General features: G+C 39.4%; 1 protein-coding gene across 1 annotated transcript in view; it reads left to right on the top strand.

The window, feature by feature from the left end:
• Positions 1-2,475: 2,475 nt before the first annotated feature.
• LOC144350054 (ER degradation-enhancing alpha-mannosidase-like protein 1) overlaps positions 2,476-23,134 on the top strand; it is a 51,549-nt gene continuing 30,890 nt past the window's right edge. Inside the window, exons 1-3 of the mRNA XM_085497274.1 lie at positions 2,476-2,617; positions 12,660-12,843; positions 13,292-13,383. Coding sequence (XP_085353400.1) covers positions 2,510-2,617; positions 12,660-12,843; positions 13,292-13,383 — 384 coding nt within the window. The 5' untranslated portion in view covers positions 2,476-2,509. The remainder of the gene's footprint in view (positions 2,618-12,659; positions 12,844-13,291; positions 13,384-23,134) is intronic.

Below are 23,134 nucleotides of genomic sequence, written 5' to 3'. Positions count from 1 at the left end.
GTGGTTGCAGTAATTTTATACATTGGCACCAGATGAAGTTGTTGCATTGATTTAATACATTGGCACCAGGTGAAGTTGTTGCGTTGATTTGATACATTGGCACCAGATGAAATGATTGCATTGATTTGATACATTGGAACCAGATGACGTTGTTGCATTGACATTGGCACCAGATGAAATGGTTACGTTGATTTGGTACAGTGGAACCAGAGGAAGTTGTTGAGTTGATTTGATACATTGGCACCAGATGAAGTGGTTGCGTTGATTTGATACATTGGCACCAGATGAAATGGTTGCGTTGATTTGATACATTGGCACCAGATGCAATGGTTGTGTTGATTTGATACATTGGCACCGGATGAAGTGGTTGTGTTGATTTGATACATTGGCACCAGATGAAATGGTTGCGTTGATTTGATACATTGGCACCAGATGAAATGGTTGCGTTGATTTGATACATTGGCACCAGATGAATTGGTTGCGTTGATTTGATACATTGGCACCGGATGAAGTGGTTGTGTTGATTTGATACATTGGCACCAGATGAAGTGGTTGTGTTGATTTGATACATTGGCACCGGATGAAGTGGTTGCGTTGATTTGATACATTGGCACTGGATGAAGTGGTTGCGTTGATTTGATACATTGGCACCAGATGAAATGGTTGCGTTGATTTGATACATTGGCACCGGATGAAGTGGTTGCGTTGATTTGATACATTGGCACCGGATGAAGTGGTTGCGTTGATTTGATACATTGGCACCAGATGAAATGGTTGCGTTGATTTGATACAGTGGAACCAGGTGAAGTTGTTGCGTTGATTTGATACATTGGCACCAGATGAAGTGGTTGTGTTGATTTGATACATTGGCACCGGGTGAAGTGGTTGCGTTGATTTGATACATTGGCACCGGATGAAGCGCTTGTGTTGATTTGATACATTGGCAACGGATGAAGTGGTTGTGTTGATTTGATACATTGGAACCATGTGAAGTTGTTGCGTTGATTTGATACATTGGAACCAGGTGAAATGGTTTTAGCAGAATAAGTGCATCATGGGTTAATCTTATTATGTATAATTTGAATCTATTATTTGACGTCTCGTGCGCATATGTCTAAACCACAGAGGCTTGACGATCTATTCGTCTCAATGCGTTGACGTCTATGGGGCCGATCGACTATGTCCCGGTACAGGACCTTGCCCTTGCTCAAAATAATAGAAATTATGGAATTAAAACAGTTTAGTAATGTAAAGCAAGCATATGTTATTAAATTTAATCATCACGCTCCGAAACCACGAAAATCACTAATACTTGTTGCCGGCCGATCAGCTTGCACTATATATAAGACAGGGGAGGAAACAAAATGTGCACACAGTTTTCTAGCTGCCAAAAATCATACCTCAAAATACCTTGTCCAAACCAGTTACGAGTGCTTATAAGACACTGGACTATCGCAACCACTGTGTTGATTGTTAATACATGTAATTTGGTCCGCGCACTGTTTACAGTCGAATTAAACAATCGTAATAATATATATTAGGTAATAATGCTATTGCAATTTGCGTCAAACAAAAAATCTGAGGCGGACGAATTATGGACGCTCTTACAAACTTACAGTTACACATGTCTTAATTATAAACACGAGAGAATGTAACACATCGCATTTAATTACTAAAATAAATATTTTTTATATGAATCAACTAGTACGAAGAACGTTACCTGGTAGTTAATCACTGACATCTAAATTAAATATTTAATACATACCTAAAATTAAAATGAGACTATATTGAATTATGTGTGCAAATATATGTAAGGAAACTTACGTCGATTCATGTGCCGTGCTTCATATAATGTCGGTGCTCTGTGTGCGTTTCTAGAATCAGGACTGCTAAGTAAAATATCGTTACATGTGCCTTTATGTGACCCCTTACGCCCTCAATGTGGAAATTACTGATAGTAATCAAGTAGACGCATAACTCAGTATTTATTCTTTGCTGGCCTCCCTATCTTCTCTTAAACATTTATAGTAGTTTTTGTTGTCGACGACTTGTTGGTGTGAAGATTGATCAAATATATCCATACCTACTTGGAAGCTTTGTGGGATGGAAGATCACCTTAGTCATATACGGATGAATACCAATTGAATTGCGCCGCTCATATGCTCCTGATATTTAAGGATGTATCTTTTCTTGTCGTGTAAAAACGTTTCTATGGTAACTGCTACACTTCGTTGTAGCTGTTTTTCATATCTGTGTTATCCTTTATTTGTATGATTGTAATAACGGATTGGATAGGTAAACGCGTTATCCTTTGAAACCACTGATATGCATAAAGTTAAATCATATCACTGAATATGTTAAATAAATGTTTAATAGGCTAATTGGAAAATGACATTAGCAATTCACTTATCGTGGTGTAAATCTTATTTTTTTTTTATTTTACAGGGTACTTGGGGCTCTTTTATCAGCGCATTTAATTGTTGTAGACTCATCGCAACCATTTGGTAACATGACGGTGGATGAATACCAAAATGGTTTGTTATATCTAGCACATGACCTTGGTACAAGGTTACTTCCCGCTTTTGATAATTCACAGACTGGTATCCCTCATCCGCGGGTAAGTAGAGAATTAGTAATATCTACCCATTAGCAGGAGTGGTATTATCTTATATATTTGTCGCTCATTCATTTGGTCAATATCAAGGGCAACGTTTGCATAAGTCGTTTTCCACTACATAGACACGCCTTCTAATTAAGTCGGCTGGAAGGTGTGGTCTTCTGTCATATGCACGCACCAATTAATATGCTCGTGCTTGAAATACCTCGCACATTTTCAATTGATTATTAATCATGGAACACCATAAACCAAGTTCCGAATGCATTAATGAGTAATTAATAAGGTGTCGTCAACTATTTTGAATAGATCTATCAGTAAAGTCATCGAAGTCTTCCTTGTGTTGCAACGTGTGGTACGTGTCATCCACATTTCAAACATGTGACCTTGCACGTCTTATTACGTCTCAATTTGTGACACTCATTTAGTTAATAGATTGATTTTGCTTCGGCTGAAGGTTTGTTGTTAGAACAAATGTGACTATACTAATCGCACCATATTTATTTTTAATTTATACTTACGATGTACGCTCTTACACTTCAACGTACACTAAGCACGCTCAAATCGTGTTCATTATTCTATGTGATTATTGTACTAAAAAGACCTATCTATGCCTTTTAAACGACTTGTATATGTACTTTCTACTGAATCTAATGTTTAGTTTTAATTATTTCCCTCGGTTTAATATTATGCGCAATGAACTTTATTAACGACTACAATTTCCAATTCCTCGATTATTTTTATATGACCATGGATATGACCATGACAATTTTTAAGCGGTTTCATTATATATTTATGAACTTTGCTTTTTAGATAACCACTGACCATTAAATTTTACCTTAAGTCACAATAAAGGCCCCACTAGTTACATTTTAGAAGGATATTAAGTGCGCTGACCCATCTGTGTCCAGACGTGGCAGTTCTAGGTCATTTCCCGCTGTGTAGTCTCGAATATTCGTGATACTAATATAATACGTGATTGTATGTTGTGCTTGATTTTTATTCGCAATCATACTGGTGTTCATTTATGGTCTTATCAATCATTTTCGTTTTTCAGAAATAATTGGGTAATTTTGTTCTGTTTTGCGATTACGAATTATTATTATATATTACAATAACACTGGCTGCCGAAATGTTTCAATTATTATGCCAGTGACTGTTTACCAATTAATGAATCTATTTGTACATTTACTTGTGACCTGTTTCAAGTTCTGGAAAGCAAAGTGACGGAACTTTGTACTGACACTATAAGGTGACGGTGTTTTATTTGGTGGATTTGTTTTTACTTTGAAGTGTGAAATACTTCACGTTCATTTTTATTTTTGAGTTCGTCCAGACTCGATCGGCAGCAAGCCAAGATGGCCGCCGCCATGGCGAGTCTAGAACATCTTTTCAGTGGACTGTAGGACTGACACCTAAGCATGGTATTCAATGCGACTCTGCAGGTGGTATTAGTATTGAGATGTACGTGCAAAATATGTCGACACACAACACATTTCAGCGGTATCCCGCGCTGATGGGGCTGTTCTTCTTTTCCTGAAAAATATCGCTGATATTGAAAGGATCTGTGCTGTTGGCCACATCGCCATTGGTGAATCAAATATTTCCGTGAAGTCGTTGGTCAAACCCGCTACTTAAAGTTATAATATCAGGGGTTCCCCTTTTGTTTCAAACTATGTGTTGAACTATTTCGACATTGACGTATTGTCAGTACGATTCGTGTAATAACACTGGGATGTAAAACCCAATGCTTAAACACATTAAATCTTTCCGTGGGCAAGTTTACATGCGTATTGATGAAAAACTTGATAGGGCTATCAATGTTATCTATAAAGATCGATTGTATCGCATTTATCTCTCTACGGATAAAATTACGTGTCATATACGCTTTCCTTATATTTGCTTTATTTACAAATTGGTATACTTATGGTATAACTATTAATACTTCTCCCCAAATTCAGTTTACCGACTCTATTATTTACCTGTAAATGATTACATATATCAGTTTGTTATCATCTGTAATTAATTTTCATCGTTTATATTCAAACATATTGTTATTCTGTATCACTTGTATTCGCCTTTGATTTATACTTACCGCTATATGTCCAATTCTTGTATTTAAACAGCGATTGTTAACTGATTTTTTTTATTACTCGAGAATAAAAGATTCAAATGTATGTATGTAAGTCTGGTCACATGTCAGCATATGTCCACTGTATGTATGTCTGGTCACATGTCAGCATATGTCCACTGTATGTATGTCTGGTCACATGTCAGCATATGTCCACTGTATGTATGTCTGGTCACATGTCAGCATGTGTCCACTGTATGTACGTCTGGTCACATATCAGCATATGTCCAATGTATGTATGTCTGGTCACATACCAGCATATGTCCACTGTATGTATGTCTGGTCACATACCAGCATATGTCCACTGTATGTATGTCTGGTCACATGTCAGCATATGTCCACTGTATGTATGTCTGGTCAAATATCAGCATATGTCCACCGTATGTATGTCTGGTCACATATCAGCATATGTCCACTGTATGTATGTCTCTTCACATACCAGCATATGTCCACTGTATGTATGTCTGGTCACATACCAGCATATGTCCACTGTATGTATGTCTGATCACATACCAGCATATGTCCACTGTATGTATGTCTAGTCACATACCAGCATATGTCCACTGATTGTATGTCTGGTCACATACCAGCATATGTCCACTGTTTGTATGTCTGGTCACATACCAGCATATGTCCACTGTATGTATGTCTGGTCACATGTCAGCATATGTCCACTGTATGTATGTCTGGTCAAATATCAGCATATGTCCACTGTATGTATGTCTGGTCACATATCAGCATATGTCCACTGTATGTATGTATGTCTCTTCACATACCAGCATATGTCCACTGTATGTATGTCTGGTCACATATCAGCATATGTCCACTGTATGTATGTCTGGTCACATATCACCATATGTCCACTGTATGTATATCTGGTCACATATCAGCATATGTCCACTGTATGTATGTCTGGTCACATACCAGCATATGTCCACTATATGTATGTTTGGTCACATATCAGCATATGTCCACTGTATGTATGTCTGGTCACATTCCAACATATGTCCACTGTATGTATGTCTGGTCACATTCCAACATATGTCCACTGTATGTATGTCTGGTCACATATCAGCATATGTCCACTGTATGTATGTCTGGTCACATATCAGCATATGTCCACTGTATGTATGTCTGGTCACATATCAGCATATGTCCACTGTATGTATGTCTGGTCACATGTCAGCATATGTCCACTGTATGTATGTCTGGTCACATGTCAGCATATGTCCACTGTATGTATGTCTGGTCACATGTCAGCATGTGTCCACTGTATGTACGTCTGGTCACATATCAGCATATGTCCAATGTATGTATGTCTGGTCACATATCAGCATATGTCCACTGTATGTATGTCTGGTCACATACCAGCATATGTCCACTGTATGTATGTCTGGTCACATACCAGCATATGTCCACTGTATGTATGTCTGGTCACATGTCAGCATATGTCCACTGTATGTATGTCTGGTCAAATATCAGCATATGTCCACCGTATGTATGTCTGGTCACATATCAGCATATGTCTACTGTATGTATGTCTGGTCACATACCAGCATATGTCCACTGTATGTATGTCTGGTCACATATCAGCATATGTCCACTGTATGTATGTCTCTTCACATACCAGCATATGTCCACTGTATGTATGTCTGGTCACATACCAGCATATGTCCACTGTATGTATGTCTGATCACATACCAGCATATGTCCACTGTATGTATGTCTAGTCACATGTCAGCATATGTCCACTGTATGTATGTCTGGTCAAATATCAGCATATGTCCACTGTATGTATGTCTGGTCACATATCAGCATATGTCCACTGTATGTATGTATGTCTCTTCACATACCAGCATATGTCCACTGTATGTATGTCTGGTCACATACCAGCATATGTCCACTGTATGTATGTCTGGTCACATACCAGCATATGTCCACTGTATGTATGTTTGGTCACATATCAGCATATGTCCACTGTATGTATGTATGTCTCTTCACATACCAGCATATGTCCACTGTATGTATGTCTGGTCACATATCAGCATATGTCCACTGTATGTATGTCTGGTCACATATCACCATATGTCCACTGTATGTATATCTGGTCACATATCAGCATATGTCCACTGTATGTATGTCTGGTCACATACCAGCATATGTCCACTATATGTATGTTTGGTCACATATCAGCATATGTCCACTGTATGTATGTCTGGTCACATTCCAACATATGTCCACTGTATGTATGTCTGGTCACATTCCAACATATGTCTACTGTATGTATGTCTGGTCACATATCAGCATATGTCCACTGTATGTATGTCTGGTCACATATCAGCATATGTCCACTGTATGTATGTCTGGTCACATATCAGCATATGTCCACTGTATGTATGTCTGGTCACATGTCAGCATATGTCCACTGTATGTATGTCTGGTCACATGTCAGCATATGTCCACTGTATGTATGTCTGGTCACATGTCAGCATGTGTCCACTGTATGTACGTCTGGTCACATATCAGCATATGTCCAATGTATGTATGTCTGGTCACATATCAGCATATGTCCACTGTATGTATGTCTGGTCACATACCAGCATATGTCCACTGTATGTATGTCTGGTCACATACCAGCATATGTCCACTGTATGTATGTCTGGTCACATGTCAGCATATGTCCACTGTATGTATGTCTGGTCAAATATCAGCATATGTCCACCGTATGTATGTCTGGTCACATATCAGCATATGTCCACTGTATGTATGTCTGGTCACATACCAGCATATGTCCACTGTATGTATGTCTGGTCACATATCAGCATATGTCCACTGTATGTATGTCTCTTCACATACCAGCATATGTCCACTGTATGTATGTCTGGTCACATACCAGCATATGTCCACTGTATGTATGTCTGATCACATACCAGCATATGTCCACTGTATGTATGTCTAGTCACATACCAGCATATGTCCACTGATTGTATGTCTGGTCACATACCAGCATATGTCCACTGTTTGTATGTCTGGTCACATACCAGCATATGTCCACTGTATGTATGTCTGGTCACATGTCAGCATATGTCCACTGTATGTATGTCTGGTCAAATATCAGCATATGTCCACTGTATGTATGTCTGGTCACATATCAGCATATGTCCACTGTATGTATGTATGTCTCTTCACATACCAGCATATGTCCACTGTATGTATGTCTGGTCACATACCAGCATATATCCACTGTATGTATGTCTGGTCACATACCAGCATATGTCCACTGTATGTATGTCTGGTCACATACCAGCATATGTCCACTGTATGTATGTTTGGTCACATATCAGCATATGTCCACTGTATGTATGTCTGGTCACATATCAGCATATGTCCACTGTATGTATGTCTGGTCACATATCACCATATGTCCACTGTATGTATATCTGGTCACATATCAGCATATGTCCACTGTATGTATGTCTGGTCACATACCAGCATATGTCCACTATATGTATGTTTGGTCACATATTAGCATATGTCCACTGTATGTATGTCTGGTCACATTCCAACATATGTCCACTGTATGTATGTCTGGTCACATTCCAACATATGTCCACTGTATGTATGTCTGGTCACATATCAGCATATGCCCACTGTATGTATGTCTGGTCACATATCAGCATATGTCCACTGTATGTATGTCTGGTCACATATCAGCATATGTCCACTGTATGTATGTCTGGTCACATGTCAGCATATGTCCACTGTATGTATGTCTGGTCACATGTCAGCATATGTCCACTGTATGTATGTCTGGTCACATGTCAGCATGTGTCCACTGTATGTACGTCTGGTCACATATCAGCATATGTCCAATGTATGTATGTCTGGTCACATATCAGCATATGTCCACTGTATGTATGTCTGGTCACATACCAGCATATGTCCACTGTATGTATGTCTGGTCACATACCAGCATATGTACACTGTATGTATGTCTGGTCACATGTCAGCATATGTCCACTGTATGTATGTCTGGTCAAATATCAGCATATGTCCACCGTATGTATGTCTGGTCACATATCAGCATATGTCCACTGTATGTATGTCTCTTCACATACCAGCATATATCCACTGTATGTATGTCTGGTCACATACCAGCATATGTCCACTGTATGTATGTCTGATCACATACCAGCATATGTCCACTGTATGTATGTCTAGTCACATACCAGCATATGTCCACTGATTGTATGTCTGGTCACATACCAGCATATGTCCACTGTTTGTATGTCTGGTCACATACCAGCATATGTCCACTGTATGTATGTCTGGTCACATGTCAGCATATGTCCACTGTATGTATGTCTGGTCAAATATCAGCATATGTCCACTGTATGTATGTCTGGTCACATATCAGCATATGTCCACTGTATGTATGTATGTCTCTTCACATACCAGCATATGTCCACTGTATGTATGTCTGGTCACATACCAGCATATGTCCACTGTATGTATGTCTGGTCACATACCAGCATATGTCCACTGTATGTATGTCTGGTCACATACCAGCATATGTCCACTGTATGTATGTCTGGTCACATATCAGCATATGTCCACTGTATGTATGTATGTCTCTTCACATACCAGCATATGTCCACTGTATGTATGTCTGGTCACATACCAGCATATGTCCACTGTATGTATGTCTGGTCACATACCAGCATATGTCCACTGTATGTATGTCTGGTCACATACCAGCATATGTCCACTGTATGTATGTTTGGTCACATATCAGCATATGTCCACTGTATGTATGTCTGGTCACATATCAGCATATGTCCACTGTATGTATGTCTGGTCACATATCACCATATGTCCACTGTATGTATATCTGGTCACAAATCAGCATATGTCCACTGTATGTATGTCTGGTCACATACCAGCATATGTCCACTATATGTATGTTTGGTCACATATCAGCATATGTCCACTGTATGTATGTCTGGTCACATTCCAACATATGTCCACTGTATGTATGTCTGGTCACATTCCAACATATGTCCACTGTATGTATGTCTGGTCACATATCAGCATATGTCCACTGTATGTATGTCTGGTCACATATCAGCATATGTCCACTGTATGTATGTCTGGTCGCATATCAGCATATGTCCACTGTATGTATGTCTGGTCACATATCAGCATATGTCCACTGTATGTATGTCTGGTCACATATCAGCATATGTCCACTGTATGTATGTCTGGTCACATGTCAGCATATGTCCACTGTATGTATGTCTGGTCACATGTCAGCATGTGTCCACTGTATGTACGTCTATGTCACATATCAGCATATGTCCAATGTATGTATGTCTGGTCACATACCAGCATATGTCCACTGTATGTATGTCTGGTCACATACCAGCATATGTCCACTGTATGTATGTCTGGTCACATACCAGCATATGTCCACTGTATGTATGTCTGGTCACATGTCAGCATATGTCCACTGTATGTATGTCTGGTCAAATATCAGCATATGTCCACCGTATGTATGTCTGGTCACATATCAGCATATGTCCACTGTATGTATGTCTCTTCACATACCAGCATATGTCCACTGTATGTATGTCTGGTCACATACCAGCATATGTCCACTGTATGTATGTCTGATCACATACCAGCATATGTCCACTGTATGTATGTCTAGTCACATACCAGCATATGTCCACTGATTGTATGTCTGGTCACATACCAGCATATGTCTACTGTTTGTATGTCTGGTCACATACCAGCATATGTCCACTGTATGTATGTCTGGTCACATGTCAGCATATGTCCACTGTATGTATGTCTGGTCAAATATCAGCATATGTCCACTGTATGTATGTCTGGTCACATATCAGCATATGTCCACTGTATGTATGTATGTCTCTTCACATACCAGCATATGTCCACTGTATGTATGTCTGGTCACATACCAGCATATGTCCACTGTATGTATGTCTGGTCACATACCAGCATATGTCCATTGTATGTATGTCTGGTCACATACCAGCATATGTCCACTGTATGTATGTTTGGTCACATATCAGCATATGTCCACTGTATGTATGTCTGGTCACATATCAGCATATGTCCACTGTATGTATGTCTGGTCACATATCACCATATGTCCACTGTATGTATATCTGGTCACATATCAGCATATGTCCACTGTATGTATGTCTGGTCACATACCAGCATATGTCCACTATATGTATGTTTGGTCACATATCAGCATATGTCCACTGTATGTATGTCTGGTCACATTCCAACATATGTCCACTGTATGTATGTCTGGTCACATATCAGCATATGTCCACTGTATGTATGTCTGGTCACATATCAGCATATGTCCACTGTATGTATGTCTGGTCACATATCAGCATATGTCCACTGTATGTATGTCTGGTCACATATCAGCATATGTCCACTGTATGTATGTCTGGTCACATATCAGCATATGTCCACTGTATGTATGTCTGGTCACATGTCAGCATATGTCCACTGTATGTATGTCTGGTCACATGTCAGCATATGTCCACTGTATGTATGTCTGGTCACATGTCAGCATGTGTCCACTGTATGTACGTCTGGTCACATATCAGCATATGTCCAATGTATGTATGTCTGGTCACATATCAGCATATGTCCACTGTATGTATGTCTGGTCACATACCAGCATATGTCCACTGTATGTATGTCTGGTCACATGTCAGCATATGTCCACCGTATGTATGTCTGGTCACATATCAGCATATGTCCACTGTATGTATGTCTCTTCACATACCAGCATATGTCCACTGTATGTATGTCTGGTCACATACCAGCATATGTCCACTGTATGTATGTCTGATCACATACCAGCATATGTCCACTGTATGTATGTCTAGTCACATCCCAGCATATGTCCACTGATTGTATGTCTGGTCACATACCAGCATATGTCCACTGTTTGTATGTCTGGTCACATACCAGCATATGTCCACTGTATGTATGTCTGGTCAAATATCAGCATATGTCCACTGTATGTATGTCTGGTCACATATCAGCATATGTCCACTGTATGTATGTATGTCTCTTCACATACCAGCATATGTCCACTGTATGTATGTCTGGTCACATACCAGCATATGTCCACTGTATGTATGTCTGGTCACATACCAGCATATGTCCACTGTATGTATGTCTGGTCACATACCAGCATATGTCCACTGTATGTATGTTTGGTCACATATCAGCATATGTCCACTGTATGTATGTCTGGTCACATATCACCATATGTCCACTGTATGTATATCTGGTCACATATCAGCATATGTCCACTGTATGTATGTCTGGTCACATACCAGCATATGTCCACTGTATATATGTTTGGTCACATATCAACATATGTCCACTGTATGTATGTCTGGTCACATTCCAACATATGTCCACTGTATGTATGTCTGGTCACATTCCAACATATGTCCACTGTATGTATGTCTGGTCACATATCAGCATATGTCCACTGTATGTATGTCTAGTCACATATCAGCATATGTCCACTGTATGTATGTCTGGTCACATATCAGCATATGTCCACTGTATGTATGTCTGGTCACATATCAGCATATGTCCACTGTATGTATGTCTGGTCACATATCAGCATATGTCCACTGTATGTATGTCTGGTCACATATCAGCATATGTCCACTGTCCATATGTCCTACCTGTCCTCGCTGCAGTTATATTTATTACGCCTAGTCTACCTTTTCGTAATTGTTCTAATAAAAAAAATAAACAGTTTCTTCAACTAAAAAGTATGTGTTGTGATATTGAGCGCTCTTTAGACCGTGATATTAACATGCGTGTGGTGTTGTTTTCTCGTAGGTGAACCTGAAGTTCGGTCTTCCGAAAAATTCTTTGAATGAGACATGCCTGGCTGGAGCGGGATCTTTACGTTTAGAATTTGCAACTTTGAGTAAGTTAATTGACGACCCTGTGTTCGAAAGCTTTGTCCGAAGATCTGTTCACACTCTATGGAATTTACGCTCTAACAACACTGGACTACTAGGTAATGACGATACCGTTTTAATGATTTTCATGCCTGAAGCATAATGTTCAATCATTTTGCTGTGTCATTCATTTGCTATCCGTCGTTTATAACCTCTCATTTTTGCATCTCGTGTTCAGCAAGTTTGCTTCTTCAAACCATTTTACCACTGCTGTGTTACGGAGATCAGGTCAGTCTGTTGCTTCCAGTGTGTGGCTATTTATGTGTCAGGTCATCACTGCAACCCAGCATATCATTCTTGAACACCTGCAATTCTGGACTGTAGAGGGGAGATGGATCGAGGAGAAAAAACAAGATGTTTGACATGTACAGGACATGAAGAGATGCCTGATTTTATTATACCTGCCATACACTACTTTAGTCATAGCCAAATGGTTTCTTTTAGAATCATCGGAACTTAGTATGATCAACTGTTGACTAGTTTTGCTCTCCCGTATTGTAATTACAGGTAATGTGGTAGATATTCAAACTGGTAATTGGATTGGAAGACAGAGCGGTCTTGGAGCTGGCCTTGATTCCTTCTACGAATATCTACTCAAGGTATGTGTGTTTTAATCAATCTAAAAATAATTACAAGAAACAAAGCACAGAAACATACAATGAATACATTCACTAAAATAGGGGATCAGAATGTGATCTTGCCAGCAGCTATGTCACATAGGCAACTCAGTGGATCGTAAACATCCTTTGTTATGTAAATCACAAGCACACCTGATAGATTCCAACTGTCCTTGCAGAGTTTAAAACAAGTATGACCTGTCAATCACCAATATGACACTTATCGCACGACAATGCACACCGTTTCGTCCTATGATTTCACGCACACTTCTATTTGCTGGGTTTGAGGAAATACGGTAAAAACATAGAGTAAAGGATGCCAAACTGAGCACCAGTGCTATTAGGTCTACCATAAAACATTCAAGAATAAGCGTAAAGATTGTGGTACGAAAGATGACATTATAGCTATCCTCCTTTTCAAACCATTGTCTCCTCTGTAATACAATTTGTCAGTTTATTTGATTCTGCAGTGCAATCATTCTACTTTGGTTATAATGCTACAGAATAGTTTTACCTGGGTTAATATGCTAGCTTAGTTAATTTTGTTCTGCTTTTTTTTCTTTTTTGTGATCTATCCAGTCGATGTTCCCAAGTCACGGGGTTTGGCTGCCATTTTCGTTTTTGTGAACAATTGAAATTGATTTAAATTTTCATTTAAAAAAAGTACATTTACAATCTCTTCACAAAACCTAACTGTTCTAGATAAGAAGATTTGTGAATGCGTTTTTTCATATTTGTTTTATGTTGTTAAATTCAGCAATGCACCATGGAGTTTCAAAAATCCTGTCTGCATAAGATTGAATCATTCGATTAATTCTTCATTCAAACATTGGCAGGATGAAAAAGACACTACACTGTAAATCTATGTGTTTTAAAATATGGCACATTTTTGTCCCCACTTTAAAATCACTTTTAAGTGATTTATAATTAAACACATTAAGTGTTTTTCTCATTATCGCAAATGAGTTATTTTACAACACTGATGTTTTAAAATAAAACATTTTTACTGTTTTGTGATAAAACATTTAAAGTTTTTATAGCTTGTCCCCACTTTAAAAACACTTAAAGTGTTTATAATCTGCATAATTGCGAGAAGTGTATATTATGAAAACACTTTTGGTGGAACATTTCAGGGATGTTTTTACCCATAACACATTAGAAATACATTTTTAAAAGTGTTTCCACTAGAAACATGTATATAAAGTGCTTATTATCACAACACTTTTAAAAGTGTTTTTACTAGACACACATTTTGTAAAGTGTCTATAATCACGACACATAGAAAAATGTCTCAACCGAAGACATGTTGTAATAAAGTGATTTTACTAGCCACACATTGAAAAGAGTTTCCACCAGAAATATTTATTGAACAGTAAAACACAATATTGACAAGTGCTCGTAACAGAGACACATTTTAAAATGTATTTACACTGATAACATGATGAAAACAAAATATATCAAATGATGCGTTTCATGATGAGGCACTTTACACTATTGTATAGTAATCATAACAAACGATAAACAAACCACATAATCAAGTAAGAATGTATTTATAAATATAAACATTAATAAAGTAAGTTCGAGTGTAACAGACATGTATAGTTGTTGTAAAAGATATTATCAATCGCGTGAGTAAGTGTGTTTACTTGTACTGAAATTCAAACCTTTTGTGAAACTGTAGATACAATACCCAATATTTGCGAAAATTGACACTTCAAACCAGCTGAGTAATTAACTGAAACGAACAATAACATCTTTGAACCCTTTTAGTAGTAACCCATATTAACAGGACACAATTAATTCCCAACATTAGCAGTTTCATTTTCTTCGCTTCGATCGCTTCTCTTAAAATCTGAAAAGTATAATTTTATCAAAATGCAGTGAGTAATGTTCAAATAATTATCATTATTGTTTCAAACAATGCGATATACGATGAAAATATTACTGTTGTTATATTCTAACGCGCATGTAATAAGAGGACGAAAATATGACCACAAACGAATTGAAGTGAAATTTCCTGTTAAATTTTGCAACATTTCTATGATATTATTTGGTAACTCAGATCTTGATCTGAGGGATGTCGGCATGGACGTAATGTGCTATGGAATTCTCTGGTCCTGTAAATTCGTGAACTTGAGTTTAATCAGTTATCCCACACATAAAGAAATGAATGGAGGTCGCTACAAATATCAATGTAGTACACAACTGCCGACGCTGGCTCAATCAATTACACTTTCCACACGCTTCGTAACGGAGTAACAATATCATCATACCTTCAGGTTTGTTTAAGATAACTTCCGGTTCCCTTCTTTCCTCGGAAAATCAAAAAAGACTTCATTCGGTTCAAGTTGTTATTGCTTCTTCAACGAATATGCCACATGTCTACGCACTCCCGGTAGTATAATTTATTCAATCATGAATGAGTATGCGCACGACACAGGTTACCATTACTTGAACACGCAACATACATTAATGTCAACCGTCTTTTACGAAAGGTATCTCAAAATATTTGCAAAGAAGTAGCAAACTTATTTATTGTTCAATATTTGTTTTCATATTGTATTTCTTGTATTAATTACATTTCTAAATAACAATTGAATGGTTATGTATTATTAGAAGCCTAAAGGAGCTCCTTTAAATTAAGCGACACTTTGCACAGGTGTGTGGTAATCACCATATTGGAATTCAACTCTGAGGCTCCGCCGGGTGTTTTAGGTTGAATCATTGCATCTTTGTTTGTTTTCTGAAGTGCCTCAAAATAAAACAGTTTCAAAGAAAAGTCCTTTAGTTACTCTTATGACCGTTTGTATATGTCATATATGTAAACACTTATAAAACATGCATAGTCGGGTGTTTTACCTTGAAACATTACATGTGTGTTTGTTTTAGAAAGTGTTTCAAAACAAAACAATTTGTGAGAAAAGTGTTGGAGTTACACTGATGAAATTGTGTACATGTCGTATACATAAACACTTATAAAACATGCATAGTTGAGTGTTTTACCTTGAAACATTACATGTGTGTTTGTTTTAGAAAGTGCTTCATGATAAAACAATTTATCAATTTAGAAGAAAAGTGTTTTAGTGTTTTACTCTCATGAACACAAATGTGTATTATACATTAACATTTTGAAAACATTTATAGTTTGGTGTTTTGGGTTGAAACATCGTTGTTGATTTTGCTTTCTGATGTGGTTCAAATTGAGCATTTTTCGAGAGAAAAAAACATGTGAGAATGTTCATATGTCATTGTAACTACAACTGCCGTTCACCAAATGCGGATTAATAAAATCCGTTAGGCCATGAGGTACTTAATTCACCACGTGTCTCGATTTCTAGTTGTACTTAGGTTGGTAAGACCAAATAGGTTGGTGCGTGACATAACATTATTTTCTGGAGGTAATGTCACTTTTTTCGGTGATTGTCTAGTTGGCATATATACTGTAATGTTTACTTACGAGTCCCCAGACTTTTCACTCAATTTTGCATAAAGATGGATGCATTAGCCCTTAAATGTTCTGTCAATAAACACTTTAATTACACATTTATGTCACCGTAAAACACCTAGTGTTTTATTTCAGAAAAGTGTATTTTTGTGTGTTTACAATGTGCTTAATTTTCATCAAAAATGTTTTAATAACTCCCTAGAACACTTTTCTAAAAATACTAAAACACTACTGAAAGTGCTTCCGAGATTTACAGTGTACGATGCGTGCGTGCGTGCGTGCGTGTGACAGTTTGAGATGTTTTTGAAAAATGTTTTTAAGCAGAATCTATTAAGCCGAGTGGTAAACATCTATAGTAAACAGATTATGATAAATAAGCATTATTCCAAATCATTTAGTGTTTCTTGTAAACAAGTATAATTTGACTTAGAGCTATAGTATGACACATAATGTAACCATTTAACTATGGTTAGTTTATACGTTATTCATTGTCATAACTGGTCTAACATATTACTTTACATTATGCTGTTGCCACGCTTCTTTGACTGATCAAGCATTCTCAAAAATCCTCAAAACCACGAGACACAGATTTAGTTCTGTTCATCTCATTATTATTGTTCTACCTCTGGCGAATAAAATAATATTCGTAATTCGGATGCGGACATATAAGTAGTGATCAGTTAATAAATGGAATCGATGATTAGAATCTATGTAAGGAGGGGGATAGATTTGAACTTTCTTCTATCAACTATGTGCGTTTTTTACCTTGCCCGTATCAGTTGAAAATGAAAGGTATATTAAGGGGAAAATTTTGTCGTCGTTGTAATTGTTTATATGTGTACAATAATTTTTCTAATTCTATTCCAAACTTTATCAAACTTGATCACCTAATTCATCAGTATAAAATCTTCCCATAGTCCGGATGACAGATGTCCTGTGTAAAACTTTCATGCATACTAGTAAATTGGATTCATCAAAATCCGATGCAAAATTTGACTGTTTCGACTTGACTGGTTACTGGTTATACACAATTGGTAATGATTCTTCTGAATCTCATGGGAATACTAGACTAGGTTTATATCATTTATGTCAACTCATGGACATTGGTGCATAGTCTAGTACACATTGCGAACATACCAATAAATACATGAACTATCTTGAACAGAAACAAAGCAAAAACATAGACCGGTAACAGGCAAAATGTTGCATCCACATTTTGAAAAGAAAATTGCACTAAAAAAATAAGTTTATCAAAACTGTCAGGAATTTGTGTATAGAGCTTTTATAATACTAATTTTAAAACACACGTCAAAGACATAAATGGCGATAAATGCTTAGAGATATCCCCCATTTTGTACTTACTTACGATACAAAAGACACAAAATAAATAAAAATATAAGTAGTGTTTTCTATCCTGATACATTTATCCCAATTTTCTGTGTGTTGGTTGTACACTTTTTAATTCGTCTTGAAATAGAACACTCTAAATTCATGTGTATTAAACTTATCACCATCTGTTTGTTTGATATATTTATGATTCACTGACAACTAGCTTGCTCGTTCTCTTTTATTATATTACTCTCCGTCGGACGTAGTCCGAAACGGGGAGTTATTTTTTGGGGTCCATCCGACCGTGCGTCAGTGCGTCCGTCATCATTTCTCAGAGACGCCTGGACAGATTTTCTTTAAAGCCGGTACAAAGTCATGTCAGAATAGGAGACATGTTCACATCGAATATTGTTTTATTTGGTTGACCTTTGACCGACTGGTGGTCATTTTTGTCCCACAAAACATCGAAAATATCAACATTTGAACATGTCATCAACCGTTTCTTGGACATGACCGTGATCGATTTCTAGTCCAGTCAATTTATGGTTTGACCCATCACAAATTGCAACAGAAATAATTTCTTCACAATATATTCCGGGGAGGTGCCTAGATTGACATACTAAAAGTCTAGGAAAATCTCGGCTTCGGAAATATACCTAATTTGCATATATTCAAAATGGCCGTTTGGTGCATTTTTACAACATGGAAAATATAGTTGCTGCGATATGGTTTGGTGTGTGTGAATGTATGTGATTGTGAAACATTTGATTGAATAACGATCCCCATTTGCATAAATCCAATATGGCCGTCAAAATAGTATCATTTTAATGTAATACCTCGGGCGGCCCCTCAGAGTCTGTTCCTCGTAATGACTCTGTGAGCCACGCCGTGGGTGAGGGGGGAACATCGATCCTAGTGACCCGATGTTCAACCCCCCCACCCCCACCCCACCCCACCCTCGATCCTGAAACAGTCACTCTCGGTAGGACTGTCACTTCCGAAATCCAGAGTCCTGCATTCGGTATTGCTTTAGATCCCGCCGAGTGCTGGACGTAGGGGGGAACGCACAGACGATGTTGATGGGCGGACCTTGGTCCCCCGCGAGATAGAGGCCTTAGGGTAGGGTAGGGTAGCTCAATTTTATGCTCAAACTTTTCCGTTGGATTAAGCGCTACCCGATCGGGCTGTGTTTGAGACCGGAGCCAGCTGAGTCTGGTGTCAAATCTTGGATCCTTCGGTTCATCCCCTGGCCCTGGTACCACACATTTTTTTGGTTTGGTGAGATGGGCAAAGGGGATGGTCCCGTTCATGGAATATTTCGCCTGGAAACAATCCACGCACTGATAGCAGAGTGGCGACCCTCAACCTTCGAGTTGTGGCCAGCCCACTGGAACAAATTGTTTTGCGCTGACAGCACTCTGAAGTCTCAATGGCGGAACGCACCAGCCTCCTAGACCAGCAGACACAGCCATTGGTGGGACACCACACGACTAAGTGGAATATCTTGCAGTGTCATCTGGCTCTAATGGCAGGGGCTGCCTCTGTACAGCGGAATGCGGTTTTGGCTGTTTTCACTTGGCGCACCACCACCTCAGTTACACAGGCTGGACCTCGCCACCCTCTTTTTTTGAGGTTGGAGCAGTCTCGGTGCTTCGGAATCCCACTGACCAGTTGGTACAGGTGAGACCTGCAGTTTGGCTTCTGCCAATAGGAAGTGGTAAGGAGCCCAAGCTGAGAAAACATAGCGACCAAAGTCGGCACCCACTGGCCAGAAGTAGCCAGGAGGCAAGCGTCCCGACTCTTCCGGGGTAGGGAAGAGTGGCGACGTGCCCACAGAAAGAAGGGACCAGGTGGTGGACCCCACTCTTTCTCGGGGGTCCAGCTCACAGAGGAAGCAGGTTTGATGCTTTCGCTTGCGACAAAGTAGATGGGCATATGTTCAGAACCTATTGACATCTACAGAGATCACCCCGATGTGGAACCGCAATCCGACAGGAGGTTGATAGTTTGCTTACAAAGGGTGATATACACAAGATAGGGGATCCGGCGTTAAGTCCAGGCTATTACTCGCAAGTATTGGTCTACAATGGACTACAACTGAGACTACTGGCTGTGCCCCGTTCTGTATGAGCTTCCTGGAAATGCCGAGCACACTATTATTCTCCATGCTCTGTTTCTACTGGTTAGCCTCGCTAGATTTGAACGATACTTACCCGCACATACTGATACACCCAGTGAGTCAGAGACTCCCTCGATTCACCCATTTGGGCAAAGTACTCGAGCGCGGGGTGCTCCCCTTCAGGTTTTGTATGGCTCCATATGTATTTACCAGAGTGTGGAAACAGGTGGTGCTATTGCTGCGCCGGTACACATCAACATGTACCTAGATGGCTGGTTGCTACACAACCTAACAAAGGGGGTTTAGTCAAACAGTTAGGCTAACACCAAATTTTCTAGACCAGATGTGCGTATTAGTAAATCGAGCAAGTCCCACCCTCAGCCAACACAACAGTTGGTGTTCCTGGCCAGGGAGTTCGACACGGAAATGGGCTTGGTACGGACACTGTAAGCCTGTTTCCTAAATGACCTAGCCAAACGCCTAGTCAGCGTTCCCTCTGTGTCCCTCTGAGAACTAATGCAGATCATTGGAATGATGTCAGCAGTTCACAGGGTAGTTCCCCCAGGCCGCGTTATGCAACCACCTGTTACAGTGCACTTTTGTTGCAACACTGGGCTCTCTTACAGGAACTGGAGAGGCGAGTAACACTCTCGGACCAAGCAAGGGATGCCTTGCCCTGGTGGTCAGCAATTGCTAACCCCTTGGACCCACTTGCCACGGCTATGACTCTCACATGTTGGGGAGCTTCACTTTCTACCCATACTTCAAGACCACAGAGTCTTGCTTCGCACAGACAACACAGCGGTGGTCTCCTATATCTACAAGGAGGGGGGCAGATTCCCATCGTTGTCAGTCCTAGTGGAGCAAATTCTCCTTTGGCACCTGGAATACAATGTGGAGCTAGCCGCCACCACCTTCCAGGGGCGAGAAACAGTCAAGTGGACGCCCTTTCGTGGCAGCTCCGTCTTCAGAACACAAAGTGGCAGATAACCTCAATGGGTAACCTCTAGTTTCGGCGGTGGGACGGTCCAAGGTTAGACCTATTCATCACACACCCGGGATGCCAAGCTCCCAACACTCCTGCCGACTCCAGGGCCTGGGCCAGGGAAACTTTGTCGACCCCTATGGACCCACATGGACGTGTACACCTTTCCTCCCTTCCCGCTATTCACAGGGTACTGGAGAAACTTCGACAGGAGTGCATCTGATGCGGGTGGTGCCCAACGAGCAAGGAAGGTCTGGTTTCCACTACTGTTTGAAATGTTAGTAGAAACACCAGGGGTGCTTTCGGACTTCCAGATCTGCTGTCCCAACCGGACGGCGCACTGCCTTTGAGCCCAGTGGTGTACCACTTACACGCATCAAGGCTCTCAGTTGACTCACTCAGATATTTTCTGAGTGGGCTGCCAACATCCTGGCCATGGCGAACAGGGATCCCACCAACACAGCCTACGCCTTGAAATTATGTGCGTACACTGATTTGTGTAGTAGAAAGGAGATCCATGCCATCCTTTTGTTTGCCAGACAGCTGACTTTTCATCCATCGTTTGAACGAAATGGACTTGTCCTTTCAGTGATTGTTGGCTATAGGTCACTCACCATTGGGATTCTCTGGGGGACAAGACTAGCCAGGTAGGTGTTGGGCTGAACTAGGGGCCCTGTCCTTCTCGGCCGAGTGTGTCATCTTTATGAACAATCAAGTCGTGATAAAGATATGAATCGGGTTTCACACCAGGAAGCAAATCCCGGGACGCAATCCACAACCGATCGTCATTCCTGTAATGACTGACAAGGAGGCAGCACCTGAATTTCTCTTGATGATAGTGAGATGCAACTTCTCCACAGACTGTCGCAGTCTCAGATGTACCTGCAGAAAGCACAACCTTGAATGTTCTGCAGTTTATGGTCAATGTCGAGGATCTGGATGCACAAATATAGTTCAGATATCTGATGCAGATAGCGATGACAATTAGCAATTGCATTAATCAAACAATAAACTTTTAGACAGAATTATAACTAGTTAATACAGTTTGTTAAATCAAAAATATAGTTTATAAGGTTGAAAATTTACGTGTAAATGGTCTATTATGTATATAGTATAGCAGATTAGTAGATCCAACCAAGGTGTTTCATTCCTTTAGTTTTTCATTTAGATGTGACATGTTGGATTTATGCAGATGAAGCATCCGTCTATCCAGGAAACCATTTATTTATTTACATCTTTTCTGTACAGTACGATTATGTTTAAAATTGTAAAATTCTAACACCTTAAACTTATTACTTATGCCACATGGAAGAGAAGCCGGAAGAGAAGTTACATTAATATTTATATTATCGCGGCCATATTGGATTTATGCAAATTTTCATCTAGCCAATCAACACATTTGGTACTCTCATACCTTCTCCGACTCAAAACAGTACCATACCATCATGAATTTTTAAAATACCCCATCTAGAATTAAAGATATGTCCAAATAGTTATATTTCCATGTTGTAAAAATGTGCAAAACGGCCATTTTGAATATATGCAAATTAGGTATATTTCGAAAGCCTAGATTTTCCTAGACTTTTAGTATGTCAATCTAGATACCTTTCCGAAAACAATGTGCAGAAATTATTTCTGTTGCAATTTGTGATGGGTTGGCCCTTCTTTTTCGCTAAAATGACTGGACTATTCATTCAAACTTGGCCTTTACATCATGATGGGTTACTGATGCACCTTTTTTCAAAATTGCTGTCTGGTGCTCATTTTGTTCTGCTCATTTTACTTTTGCAATGTGACCTAAGTGCATGAACTCTAGTGACATGAACTGTTGTAATGTGACCTGAATACATGAACT

The sequence above is a fragment of the Saccoglossus kowalevskii genome, chromosome 3 (genome assembly GCF_978046115.1).
Source record: "Saccoglossus kowalevskii chromosome 3, keSacKowa6.1, whole genome shotgun sequence".
Lineage (NCBI taxonomy): Eukaryota > Metazoa > Hemichordata > Enteropneusta > Harrimaniidae > Saccoglossus > Saccoglossus kowalevskii.
This window is presented reverse-complemented; position numbering and strand designations above follow the sequence as displayed.